The 13,789-nt window shown below is 42.8% G+C and overlaps 1 protein-coding gene across 1 annotated transcript in view; it reads right to left on the bottom strand.

The window, feature by feature from the left end:
- Kif26b (kinesin family member 26B) overlaps positions 1 to 13,789 on the bottom strand; it is a 481,849-nt gene that overhangs the window by 76,318 nt on the left and 391,742 nt on the right. The window contains exons 6-9 of the mRNA XM_077802765.1: positions 12,621 to 12,827; positions 7,726 to 7,819; positions 6,245 to 6,507; positions 3,544 to 3,727 (exon numbers count right to left, since the gene is read on the bottom strand). Of these exons, the coding sequence (XP_077658891.1) occupies positions 3,544 to 3,727; positions 6,245 to 6,507; positions 7,726 to 7,819; positions 12,621 to 12,827 (748 nt within the window). The remainder of the gene's footprint in view (positions 1 to 3,543; positions 3,728 to 6,244; positions 6,508 to 7,725; positions 7,820 to 12,620; positions 12,828 to 13,789) is intronic.

Raw genomic sequence — 13,789 nt, 5'->3', positions numbered from 1 at the left:
AAAAAAAAAAAAAAAAAAAAAAAGAATCAGCCTCACCAATGTTCCCCAAACCTTGTAAACCAGGCAGCTGTTTTGAGTCTAGCAGAATGCTATCTGCAAAACAGTGATACATCAACAAAGAATGTTCATTTGATCTTGACTGGAAATGTGTAAAACATTTGTCTCTCTACTTATATGTGTATAAGATTCAGGTACATATAATCACAGGGTGTCTTCTTTTCTTGCAGCACAGGTCTCTGATATTCTAACGGCCTGGTTAATAGCAGCAGCGAGCGAGCTCTGCTTCCTGCTTCCCTGCAGGGTGACTAATTAATAAACTTTCTCTTAATTGAGTTTTGCCTGCCAAGTCCACAGGGATTATTGCTTATATATAAGTAAACAAAATTTCCATTTTAAACAACACTTCAAATCTTTTCATTATATTTTAAACGTGCATATTTAATAAAATTGAGCGAGCTGTGGGCCGAGAGGCTGTGGGTTTTGTGGCCCAGATCCCTTCCCTCTGGAGGAGCTGGGTGCTCTAGCAGGTAGGAGGTGTCCCCCAGATTCTTCTGAGGCATAACCCCCAGCAGCCTGGACTCTTGCCCCTTCTCTATTCTCCTCTATTGCAACGTTAGAAAAAACCTAAAAGAGGTTTTTGGAAGCCATTAATGGTATTTGCCTTTTCCTTTAACCTGAATTTATTATTTAAAAGCAATTCTTTTCACAATTTAAAAATAGGAAGAAGATGAATTTCATGTTAAATATTTAATAAATGCCTAGGTTTGCTAGGTACCAATTTGGAGAGGCACTTTCAATTTAGGAAACTTCTTCCACCAAAGCTTTGTGGAAACTGAATTTCAGGACCTTTACATTTGAGATATTTTAACTGTTTCATTGTTTCACAATATTTTCCCCTACTCTCAGATTCCAAATTGAAAGCAGAACAAAAAAATTAAAAAGTGAAAAACTGAAAACAGAGCCATCCCCCCATCCTCAGTTTGGTTTGCAACATAGAAGAGCGGGGGTTGTCCCACCCTCTAGGATTTTCTGCTCGGTGCATTTGGGAGCTATTGGCTTCCAAAGAGATTCAGATATTCTTTGCTGAAAACACAAGAACCCACAGCAGGCTATTATTATTTTTATTATTTTTGACAGCTACTTTGAAGAAATAAACATTTTTCAGACTCTCACATTCACTCTGCTAAGACATTAACCAGAAATAACAGTGAAGGCAGGATGTAAAGCCAGTTCCCAGATTGTTAGGAGAAACGTGCATTCAATTTTGTGGTGGATTTTCAAGGTCTAGATCTTCTTACCCTTCTCCTAATCCCTTGTTTCCTTCCTTACAAATGTTAAGTGCTCTGAAACTGAACTCATCTTTCCTGAAAGAGTCCCCCTCAGCATATTCTGCTCTGTCCCAGTCAAATCCTTCTCATCTTTCTGAGCTGTCAAGAGAAGTCTGGTCTTCTGCTAACAGCCCACCTTCCTGGGGTGCCCAATGCACTGCAAATCAGAGCCAATATCTCTGGACCCCTTGGGCAGCAATAGCTCAAGGTTGATTTTCAGAGCTATAAAGGGTAACCTTGGTTAGTGGAACTCCAGCCCTGGGTGAGGGTAGTTTCATTTATTCCTGGGGATGGGTACAGAGGACAAATCTCTAAACCAGTTAAAGAAGCAGACAGCAAGGAAGATAAGTGATCACCTGACTCATGCAGCAACACAGATGTATCTCAGGCACAAAAGGCCACGTTATGGGTCACATGATTCCATTCATATGCTATTATTGATAAAAACCAAACTACAAAGATGAAAGTCCGAGTCAGTGGTTGCCAGGAGACTGAGACAGGGGCAAGGAGCTGACTACAAAGAGAAAGAGGGAACCTGACATGGCATTCTTTTGTATTTTGGTACTGGTTGTGGTTACATATTTGCCAAAACTCAACTCAAGACACATAAAAAGGGTAAGTTTCAGTAAATATAAATTATACCTCAGTAAACCTGAATTTTAAGAACAAGAGCCAAGGAGTAGGAATAGTGGCAGAACACGGATGGGTCAGTGGAGACACTGAGATGGGGGGAGAGGGGGCAATAGTGGCCCCTAAGAGCTATCTCCAGGACTACTGGTTTTCATGTCTTTCAGGCAACAAGAAGACCTGGGGAGAAATCAAGGACCCTCTCCACTGATCCCTGTTGGATACCTTAATTCCAGGCTTCATCTAGAATAGATGTGTTGATTGCCTCTGTTTTAGTCAATTGCATTTATAATTTCCAGGCTAGGATTATTTTCTGAATTTAAGAGGTTTCTTTTGTTTGTTTGCTTTTCTGGCATCCAGTGTCCTTGGGACAATCAATCAGGGAACACTAAGGGCCAGTTGCCTGGATTTTGAAAACTCTACAGTGGTAGACTGATAAGGAAACCGCTGTCTGGCTGGGCCAAGCCTCATGGCCCATAATTTGTTTTTGTTTGTTTGTTTTTGGGGGGGAGGGTACTGAAGATTTAACCCAGGAGTACTTTTCCACTGAGCTACATCTCCAGTTCTTTTTATTTTTTAATTTTGAGACAGGGTCTCAGTAAGTTTCTTAAGGCCCTGCTAAATGGCTGAAGCTAGCTTTGAACTTGTGATCCTCTTGCCTCAGACTCCTCAGTCACTGGGATTACAAGAGTGTACCACCATGCCCAACCCACAACTTGTTTTAGGAAACCCAGTGAGGTCAAGGGACCACTTTGCCTGAGGTCCAAGATCTCCCACCTTCTTCCACTATGACACTCATGTGAACACTGGCACTCAAATCTGGTGAGCTTCAAGTAGATGCCACTGAAGGGCAAGGACGGAGACATACACCAAGACCAAGTGCCAGCTTTGACAAAGTAGCCATGAAGGGACTGGGAACCACAGCATTGGGTCCTAGCAGAATAGCTGTGTTTTTACAATGAAACGTTACTGATGGGATCCTGCCTGAGGGAGGCAACCACTGTCTGGTTAGTTATTCCAAAGTCTGATTTACAGACTATTTAAATCCATGGAGTAGACTCAAGTTAACAATGAATGGCATATTGCCAGGGTGTGCTGGTGGCCAAATGTTGGCCTTTTGTGATGAGCACCTTCAGTTTTATAAACAGAAAGATACTATTCAGCAAGCAGTTGTTGTGTTTAAGTTTCTTCTTTTACATGCCCATGGCAATCACATTGGTAAATTATCTTTATTAAAGCAAACCTTTTTGCCCCTGGACAATTCAAAAGTGAACTTCAGCCCAGACTCTACAATTATCCTGAATTACAAATCACTCCATGTTGGTGTCATTCTATTAAGAAAAGGTCATGGGGGCTGGGGTTGTGGCTCAGTGGTAGAGTGCTTGCCTAGCACAGTGAGGCACTGGGTTTGATCCTCAGCACCATATATAAAAATAAATAAATAGAATAAAGGTACTGTGTCCATCTACAACTAAAAATTTTTTTTTAATTAAAAAAAAAAAAAAGAAAAGGTCACGATGGCCCTGGAGGAAGGGGTCTGCTGGTGTGAGAGCTGATGAGGAGGTGCGGGAGGGAGACAGGCACTTACTTCCGCCTTTCCCGCTCTTCTCCATCCGGTACTGGTAGATGTGCAGGGTGAAGAGCATGTGGGAGTTGCGGTGGTCATCTTCATCGCAGTCCTGCTGATTGCTCCGACGGGAAGCAATGGCAGCGTCCAGGAAGAAAGCCGCCTTCTCTGCAGTGGGGGCCCTCAGCTCACTCTGGTTCTGCAGCTAGAAGACACAAAGCCAAGAGCTGGGGCTGCAAGCCGATGGAGGGCTTGCCTGTCACTCATGCCTGGGTGTTAACTGCTCCATTCAGTTGCTGTCCACTGTGCCTAGTAAAGCCACATGCCTCTGGAAGGTCAAAAGTCATTCTGGAACTAGGCCCGGTATTCTTGTGCAATTCTCAGTTTAATTAATTTATTTCTGCAAATTAATATTGAGCACACTTAGTGGATGCAACTTGTTTTTACCTATTTTACACCCTAAGCAGTATCTGTAAGTCGCAGGTGTGAAAAGCAAAGGCTGTATCTGAGTGATCAATGGGAGCAGATGACCCATCCTTATCGCTGCAGAGGACAGCAAACCAATAACCCAGGGCTATCCATTTACCTAAGAAAACAGGAGGGATGTGACTGCATGTTGATCTCAGAGATTAGATTGTTTGGAGACAGGGAGTTTGCAAAATGTGATTTTAGGTCTGACAAGCACTGGTGTCCCAAGGAAGTATAAAACTTAGTTAGCTTTCAGTTGATGCCTATTTTTTTCAGTTATTTAATGAAAGCTAATTTTAGGCCACACTTACCAGTATAGTTATGAATAAGAAGTACTTATCAAAGGCACGCTGAAACACCCAAGATACTTGAAGGTCTCATCTGTATTCAAGAGCTATCTAATTTCACCTTTAGTTACTGAACTCATGTTTGTGGCATAATCAGTAATCGATTAAAGAAAGCATAGTGTACAACGTGTCTAAATCCTATGAGAACTCATGGCAATTATAGTAAGCCTGAATCAGAACAATCCTATTATCAGATTTTGATCAGCATTCCTCTTTTTTTTGTGGGAGAAAAAGAAACTCCTATTTCTGATTTGTTCAAAGAACTAATTTGCAGTATATCTTAAGGTTAGAAGAAATACTGACAATTTTCTACTCTGAGTCTATACCTATAGTTTTGAAGTGTGAAAGCCAATATTTGGAACTTAAGGTCAGCAAAATCCTTGAACTTCAAAGAGACTTTGTAGTCTGTTTGTGGTTTTGTACTTGTCATAGAAAAGTAAACGGAAGTATTAAAAACATGTTTTCCACAAGGGGAATGTATTTAAAATAAGGAGGATATTGGCCTCTTCATCTTGTTTGCCTTCAGTTAATCAGATCTTTCACTTAAGTGACCTTCATCAATGGACTCATAAAAGTGAACAGAGCCAGATGGGGTGGCACACACCTATTATCTCAGCTACTCAGGAGGACAAGGCAGGAGGATGGCAAGGTTGAGGCCAGCCTGAGCAACTTAGTGAGACCCTATCTCAAAGTAAAAGAGAAAAATGCTGGGGATGTAACTTTATGATAGAGCACCCCTGGCTTTCATCCCCTGTACTGCAACAAAACAAACAAAACAAAACAAAAAAACCATGGATGGCAATCAAGACACATTTGTGTGACTTGTATGGGGACCAGCAAGTACCTGAGCATGTTTTATGCCTCAGAATAGTTGTTCTCAAAGTGTGGTGTCTGGACAGGCAGCAGCAACATCACATATAAATTTGTTAGAAATGTGCTTTCAGGTGGTTCTACCTCAGACCTACAGAGTCAGTAACTCTGGGGTGGAGCTGAGCATCTATGTTTCAAAAAGTCCTCCAGGTGACTGATGTAGGCTTGAGAGGATTCAAAAAGGAAATGGAAGATCTAGGATATTTTAAGCAGAGATTGAGCATGGACAAGTTTGGGTATAAGGGTGTAACAGAGGCACAGGCACCTTCACCTGTGCAAACAGTCCCAGCTGGGATGAATCAGGTACTTATTAAAAGGAACACCTCAGCTAATTAAAAAAAAAAAAATAGTGGGAGAGGGAGCGGGGAGAAAGAAAGAGAGAGACATCTGGTAAACCTTGAAAACAAAGCCTACTGCAGGAGGCCAAAGTGATTGTTCTGGATATGAACTAGGGAGCTCCTGAGTCATTCCTACATCTATTGTCAAAGAGCAAGGAGAGAGATCCTTATAACAAGGCGTGACATCCTGAAAAGGCAAACTGGATCTTCTCTTGGTTTCCTTCATTCTAGCAATTATATCATGGTTCTAATTAGAAAGTGGTTATTAGTTTTTCCTACAGCACTGCTAATCCGGCTGTAAACCAGTGCCAGAAACACAGTTTATAGGGCCATAAACAGCCCCAGTAATGGCTGCAGCTATTTGTGCAGAGCAGTAAATATTTCGGTTTGTTGTTAAACAAAAGAAAGATTGTACTTTTCTTTTTTGGAAAGGAACATAAAGAAAGTGAATTCAATTTTCCCCCAAATGCTACGACAATTGTGGTTCCTGCTCATTGTCAATTAGATTCAAGGTACAAATATTTAGGTTGGGTAAGCAGATGGCCCCACAGCTGCAGGCCATAAAGTTCCAGTCCACTTTAAAGTAAACACTTGTAAGCTTCCTAGTTTACATGGTGAGTGATTCACTGCTCAACTGCCCCAGCCTCTGAGGTAGGGATGAGCCACCTCAGGGCAAGCCAAACTTCCAGAAGCAATCACCTGTGTGCCACAGATGGGGTCTTCGCAGAGGTACACGCCTGGGGACTGGCCATCCTGCAGGCTGCCAGTGGCCACCTCAGATAGAAGGTCCCGCAGGTTCTCTTCTTTCCCCCACACCTCTACGGCTGAGATTCGAACAGAGAAACGGGCTCCCGTCTTTTCTTTCCGTTCATTGATGAGCTTAAAGAGCCAAGAGATGGCACAGGGAATGATGCCAAGGTTCTGCATGGAATCGTCCTTCCCGATCATGGTATAGGATTTTCCTGTGGGAGCAAGGAAAGGGAGAAGAGCAGGCTGATTGTTGGCATCATGCTACAGAGTCTCAAAAACAGATGCTAAGGATACAGAAGGCAGGCATGGGGGAGTGAGTGGAAGGGAAGGAAGGGAATTAGAAGGCAAGAAAAATAGTGTGCATTGGATGACAAATTAAAAAAAAAAAAAAGCAGTTCCTAGTACTAGCAACGAAATGGCTATAATACAGAATGTGAGAGCCCAAACAAATGACAAGATGAAATCACAGTGCACCTTGAAGAGGATCACACTTATCACAGGCTATCCAGTTTCTGCATTGTTTTACATATAGTGGGAAGGCAGGGATATTTCATCACTATTATGGTTCACTTTACATCTACCCCACAGATCAAATCCACGTATACTTTACATCCTTTCTCAAGTGTATATTTTTACAGCATGAGCAAATTCCATTAAAACCTGGAGTCCTGCTTTGATCCAAGATCAAATGAGAGGAAGGTCCAGGGAAAACAGAAGTGGCAGAGATGTGATAGGCTTTCTGTCCTGGCCAAGAACTGAGTTTCAAGCCTTCTGCAAGGTCTCTGATGCAATCTCTGCCTAGGGACACTTTTTTGGGACTCCCCAAATTACTAACTTATCAGGCATGTAATGCAAGGTCTAGAGAGCAGATAGAGGGCCAAGGGTTAGTATTAAGAAGGGACAGTGGAAGGATTCAATGAAAACCCTTGGGGGTATGTCTCACTGCATCCTTTCCCAAATGCTTCAGCACAAGAGGATTCCTAATAGTGTCTGGTTGCTGGGAAACAAGGATGGCTTTGTCTGATGTTCCCAGACAGACCCTAACATGACACCTGACTTTGCTTAGAGGTTGTTAATCTGGCTGTTCCATTGGTTCCATCTACCAACACCAATCATCTTGGCAGGGGAGCAGGGGGTCCATCTGCTTCCCAAGGAGCCTCCACTCAGGAAATGTACATTTTCGTGCTTGCTTTCTTAGCTTGACCCTGACCTGGACCACTGCTATTCCCTTGTTTCTTTCCTGAGCTTGACAGCTGCCCTACAGGAATGGGTGTCCACTTACAAGTACCTACATTTCAAAGGCAGAAGTAATTGTTCTCTCAGCACCTTAGAGAAATGTGACCTTTCCTTTTATCTGGGACTATGGGACTAATCCACAAGCATAGAATGAGGTACCCAATGAGCAGCATAAGGTAAAAGCTCTCACTAACCCAACTTGGCATGGCCGAAACAGAACACGCAGCCATCCGCCCCGTTGACCACAGACTGGATCACCTCTGCCACGGTTCCAGCACACACTTCAGCCTGTCAGACACGAGAGGAGATATGAGCCATTATTGAATCATACAGTAGAGGCACCATTAACAACGTAAAAGTGAGCCCACCTTCCTGGAGCTTACGGTCCCAGCTCTGCCTGGGGTTCCTCCAGATGGATCAGCCTCTGCCACGGAGCTCGAGAGGGTCTCAGAACTCTTGGGTACCCTTTTTGTATCTTGCAAGCCTGAGCATTATGTGAGCTAATTGCAAGCCTGCCTGCTGCTCCTTGGTGGTGCCCTTCAGCAGGATCCCAGGACCAGGTAGGTGCAGGTAGCTGTGGGAGTATGTTTCCATGTACCTTGTTCCCTGCATTCGTCTACCATTCTTACCTCTGGGAAAAGGCATTTTAACTCTCCATTGGCCCTTGGATAATTAGAACCTTCCTTCACAGACAGCACACACTCTTATGAAATGGGCTAGGTTATTAGAAAGAAAAAGATGACATACTATTTCAGGACAAAGAACTTGAGAAAATTTATAGTTCGAATACAATCAAGAGGTTTATGATCTAGGCCTGCCCTCTCTCCTGATCTCTTTCCTCTTTTTCAATCTACATTCTCCCCTTTTCAAAACCAGTCTTGTCTTTCTTTCTCTACGCGTGTATTCATTGTGTACAACATCAATTGCCACTTGTCAGTGAGTTAGACGGGTGTTCTTTAGCCTATGCCTGCCTCATCTCCAATTTGTTTATTAAATCTTTAGACAGGAACTTGATACTTGATGATTTTATATTTTCCCATTAACACCCAATAATACAGCACTCTACGCATGACAGGAATTCAGTAAAGTTTCTGGACCAACTTGGGGATCTGGGAAATCTCTTTCTGGTTAGCATCTAAAGTTTCTGCAGCAGCAGGAGGACAAAATCATTCTCTGTGTCCCTTATTTCTATCTTGGGACTGGAGTCGGAGCTCATGGAAGTATTGAGAGTCAAGCAAACACTGGGGCTCTGAGGTCATCAGGGCAATGTACCTCCCAGTAGGAACCTGAAAACCAGCAATCTCAGCTATGAATGTCGTTATTCAGCTCCAGGTCTCAGCAACACAATGAACCTAAGTATTTGGAAATCAATTTTCTCTCCCAAACTGAAATTGAAAAACCACACTCCCAACAATTGTCAATTGTTCTGGGGTGGTCGCCTCAGCAATTCTGCCTGGGGTTCCTCCTGGGCTGAGGGGGCTGTGTGACAGGGCTGCCGAGGGGACCACAGGATGGTTCACAACCCCCAGGACTGAGGCAATGAGAGCCTGGCGGTAGACCCTGAGACAGAGGCAGCAGAATGTTGATGGAATTTGCCAGAGGAGCCTCTGTAGAGCAGGGGGACATTACTGCCCAGTGGCCATTGGCATTTTGGACATGAAGCGAGGTGGGGGCTGGGAGCCGTACATAAAATAAGCTATTAGATTCTTAAGTCACTGGGGAGAATGCTGATTGTGTGTGGACCAAATTGTCATATGCACAGAGGCCAGGGGACAAAAAAGATACAAGAATAGCCTAATAAGACACAGAATGTGGTAGGCAGTCTCTTACAGAGTTCCCTCCTGGCTGTCCATCCAGACTGGTCAGTAATTTGTTCACCTCATGATTGTTAAGAGCTGACAGTGGCCCCTGGAAGCCCTTTGCTGCCTTTCTTCATGGACCCAGAGATACAGGCAGCCTTCCCAAGCATATATCTCTTGAGCAGGGCCCGGTCTGCCAGAGCCTCCAATTCATCCACTAGTGTGAAACCTCCCTACCACACTTCCCTAAGCTATACCCAGCAGAATGTGTCCCAACAGAGTGCAGCTAGTGACTGCCAAAGCCATTTAAGGGTAATAAGGATGGTTCTCAAAGGCAAGGAGGAGCAGGCAATGCTATAGTCACTGCTTAACTTCAGGAGCTGATACCCTTTGAAACTGGGAGAAAGCAATCAATAGTTTATAATGGTCTGGGGTCACCAGGGTTGTTGCTGCTTCCCAGGCAAGAAGCTGAGCAAGATCTGCACTGCACATTTGCCTGTTTTGAGTTTTGGAGTGCTCACTTTGAGGGGCTGAGCTGGCCATGACCAAGCAGCATACTAACATTAACAATGATGATATAATAGTAAAAATAGCTATCATTAATTGAACACTTGTTATGTTCCTAGCTCTGTGTATCAACTCCATGAATCACAATAGCCTGATGATCTCATCTGATGATCACATTTTATCTGTGTCCTCATTTGACAAATGAGTGCATTGAGGCCTAGAGAGACATAGTGTCTTGTCCAAGGACATGCTGCTAGAAAACGGTGGATAAAATGGGTGGACAAGGCACACCATACTGAGCAGAGTACGGAAAGGTTAATGGGGAGAATCCAGGAAGGATGGCTGCTCGGAGAAGGGCCATCAAAAAGTGACCTACTCTCTGGATCTCAGTTTCCATGTCTATAATGTGAAAACAGTTAAAGCCTCCATTTCCTACCCCACAGAGTTCAAGGGAGAGTCAGTGATTAATGTATATGAGACTTCTTGAAAACTGCAAATTTATGTAGAAATGTAATAATATTAAACATTTGAACAAATTGAAATACTCTTAAAAGTGAATGAAACTGCATTATTGAGCATATTGAGCTTGGAAAACAAGTGCAAAATGTGTTAAACTAAGACTAGTGATAAAAATGACTCCTTTTTTTCTGGAATAAATTTAAAATCATTAATAGTCCATGCATAATTTAGGGTTTCCTTTGGAATTTTACATCTTACCAAGATCTGTTTCTGAAAAGTTTTAGCTATTGTTCATTAAATTATTTGTAGATCATTTATTAGATCCAATGTCCGGTTCAAGTTACTGAGCCCACTGGATGGTACAACACAGAACTTAAACAGAGAAACCATAGAACTCATTCATAAAGTACTTTGTCTTCTTATGGTAACATTCTTTGGGAAAACCACATGCTTAGCTTCTCTCTCTCTCTCTCTCTCTCTCTCTCTCTCTCTCTCTCTCTCTCTATATATATATATATATATATATATATATATATATATATATTTTAAATTGTATTTGGACACAATACCTTTATTTAATTTTTTTTTTTATGTGGTGCTGAGGATTGAACCCAGGGCCTTGCATGTGCTAGGCTAGCACTCTACCACTGAACCACAATCCCAGTCCCATGCTCAGCTTCTTAACGGATAAAGTCCCATGCTCAGCTTCTTAACGGATAAAGCCTATAATGTGCCCTATGTGCTTATGGTGTAATACAGGAACATGTGTGAACATCATTACTTCCTATACTCAAATTATAGAGGAAATTAACAGGCTGTAATTGTAACTACTGATGTTGTTCTCCAGTTCAGCAGTAGGCTATTACCATACTATGCAGAGTTGTGTAAATCTTGGAAAGTACTAAATATTTATCAGAAAGATACACAGGTCTTGATGCCACAGTGTAGGCAAGTAGGCCACCATACACTTAATAACCTGGTTGATGTAGGTATGTATGTATGTACGTGTGTGTATACTTATTTTTGGCACTGGGGATTGAACCCAGGGCCTTGTACGTGCTAGTCCCCAGCTAAGCTATATCCCAGTCCTGGGTTATTTATTGATTTCTGCAAGTAGTCAGTCCCACACTCATGTCACCTTTCCAATCCCCCAGTCCCTCAAAGTGTCACTCTTGGGTGCAACTTAGAGGTCCACATTCACATTCCAGGAGATAATCCCAGTAAGAACAGATGTTGACTAGAAGCTTCATTTGCACCATCTGATAGGGTCTGCAATTCCTTGGTTGCCTATGGTCCAAAAATCTTAGCTTTATGACCCCCCCACCCCAACCACCAAATTTTTGCAAAAAATGGCCCCAGTTCTCCATCTCAACCTGTGTGCATGTTCTTTGAAATGTGACTTTGCAGCTCATCCAGTAAAGAGAAGTCTCATCCCCATCCCACTAATTTGGACCAATAGGAGGCTACAGAAATGATGTTGCATCAATTGTGGACACAGGCCTTAAAGAGGCCTGCATAGTTGAGACCTGGACACTGCCATGAGAACAAGTCCAAGCTAGCCTGCTGGACAATGAAAGACAACATGGAAGAGAGACCTGTTAACCCTGCCAGGGCTACTGTAGACCAGCCGAATGCCAGCCAACCCCAAACATGTGATAGCATCCAGCCAAGATCCTCAGAGCTGCCTATCCAACCCACAGCTTATCACAAGAGAGTCAAGCTAGCTGCAGAATTGCCCAAATGGTCCTGAACAACATAATAAATGTTTGTTGTTTTAGCACTGAATAGTGGGTTGAAATGCAGCATCAGTGAATTGACATAGCCGCTATCGCTGAGCCTCTTTCATTACCCACTACTCCACGGATCCAGGTGGCAGGATGCATGTTAGCCTCAGTTTCCCTGTCTAACACTCTAGTTCCTTATTAAGACTACAGACCTGCCTTCAATATCAATGGATATTTTGATATTGTAGGGTCCTAGGATACTACCTGATTTTAACCCAGCTCCCTTGAACACTTTCTCCCTTCTTACATGCCCATACCTAGAAGCCCAGGCAGAATTAGAGTCCTACTGGACCAGTTACCAGCTCCTTGGGGTGTTTGTTCCTATAACTTCTAATTCCTGCTGTTATCTTCTTGCATCTGTATGTCAAACATTGATACCCAATAACTCAGAAGGAATGAACTCTTCAAGGGAGCTCAGAATGATTTCTAGAAGTCACTAAGTGGGTGGAGGAAATGGTCTATCAGGTATTCTGGATGACACCTTCTTAGCTTACAGGTTCTGGTAAATGAGTGTCCATCCCCAGAGGGGTGTATACTCACTTGTGAAGCATCTTGTGGAAAAACTGCATCAAAGGCAAACATCTTAGGAGGGACCTGGTTGCTTCTCTTTTGGAAGGCATTTTGACCTCCACAAGTCAGGGGATCATACAAGGTGATCTGCTTCTTCCGAGGGTCTACCTTTAAGAAAGAGCTGGATTCTGAGGTATCACGAGCCAACGTGGAACAAATACGAAGCATGACTTTCACCTATTAAGAAATGAAGATGGGAAGCAACATGAATTAAAATAGCTGGATCCTTATATACCCATGTGATATAAATATTCATGACAGCATTGAACTTTTTCATGATACATTATGATGAACTGCACAATGAATTAGCAACTTAATCCTCACTGGGTCATGGGAAAGCTGATTTATTTATAATTACCAGGTAGAATATTTTGATATGTCCATTACTTTAATACAGAGATGGCACATCCTGTTCTTTGTCTTCCTATTAATATAAATTAAAAATTAACTGTGCCCTAGTGGCCCAATTATATAGATGAAAAGCTAATCTGGACTGTCAAGCTATAGGGGCTCGTGTAGTTCCCTTGAAGCTCACAGATCAATAAACCATGCACATAAAAGTTAGCTCTATAATTTACTCCCCAGCTTGGCTCATCAGGACTCTGGGAGACAAAAATCCACAGTTATTAGTGTCATCATTAAAGGCCTGGGAAATGGCCTGTTTTTAAATGGCCAGCATTTGAAATGTGTTCCAAGGGGGCAACAGTGATAAAAGATTGGTTTGCAACATGTTATTTGGGAATCCCATTAAGTGAGTACAGAGAAGTTGTCATTTCAGGGAATGAAAGCGCATCTCTGTAGGAAACAGGAAGTGGTGCCCTTTAACCCAAGTTCCAAGTCATTGAACATGAGCATCTCTAGTGCTCCTGACCAACCCAGCCCCATCTCATGGCTGAGTGTGGTGCTCATGGAAATGCAGAAATGAAGCTGAAGTCACAAGCAGATCTGGAGGCGACATGCCTGGGAAATGGAATTTGCTCCCTTAACAGCTGTTTGTTACTGAGTTGCTATTTCAGTCCATTTTCTTTGAGTAACTACTATGTGCCAGGCACTGTGCCACTCATGAGGGATGCAAAGACATGTAATGCCTAGAGTAACAGATGTAGACAGATGATCTCAGTATTATAATTTGGAACATC

Source organism: Urocitellus parryii, chromosome 9 (genome assembly GCF_045843805.1).
Source record: "Urocitellus parryii isolate mUroPar1 chromosome 9, mUroPar1.hap1, whole genome shotgun sequence".
Taxonomy (NCBI): Eukaryota; Metazoa; Chordata; class Mammalia; order Rodentia; family Sciuridae; genus Urocitellus; species Urocitellus parryii.
This window is presented reverse-complemented; position numbering and strand designations above follow the sequence as displayed.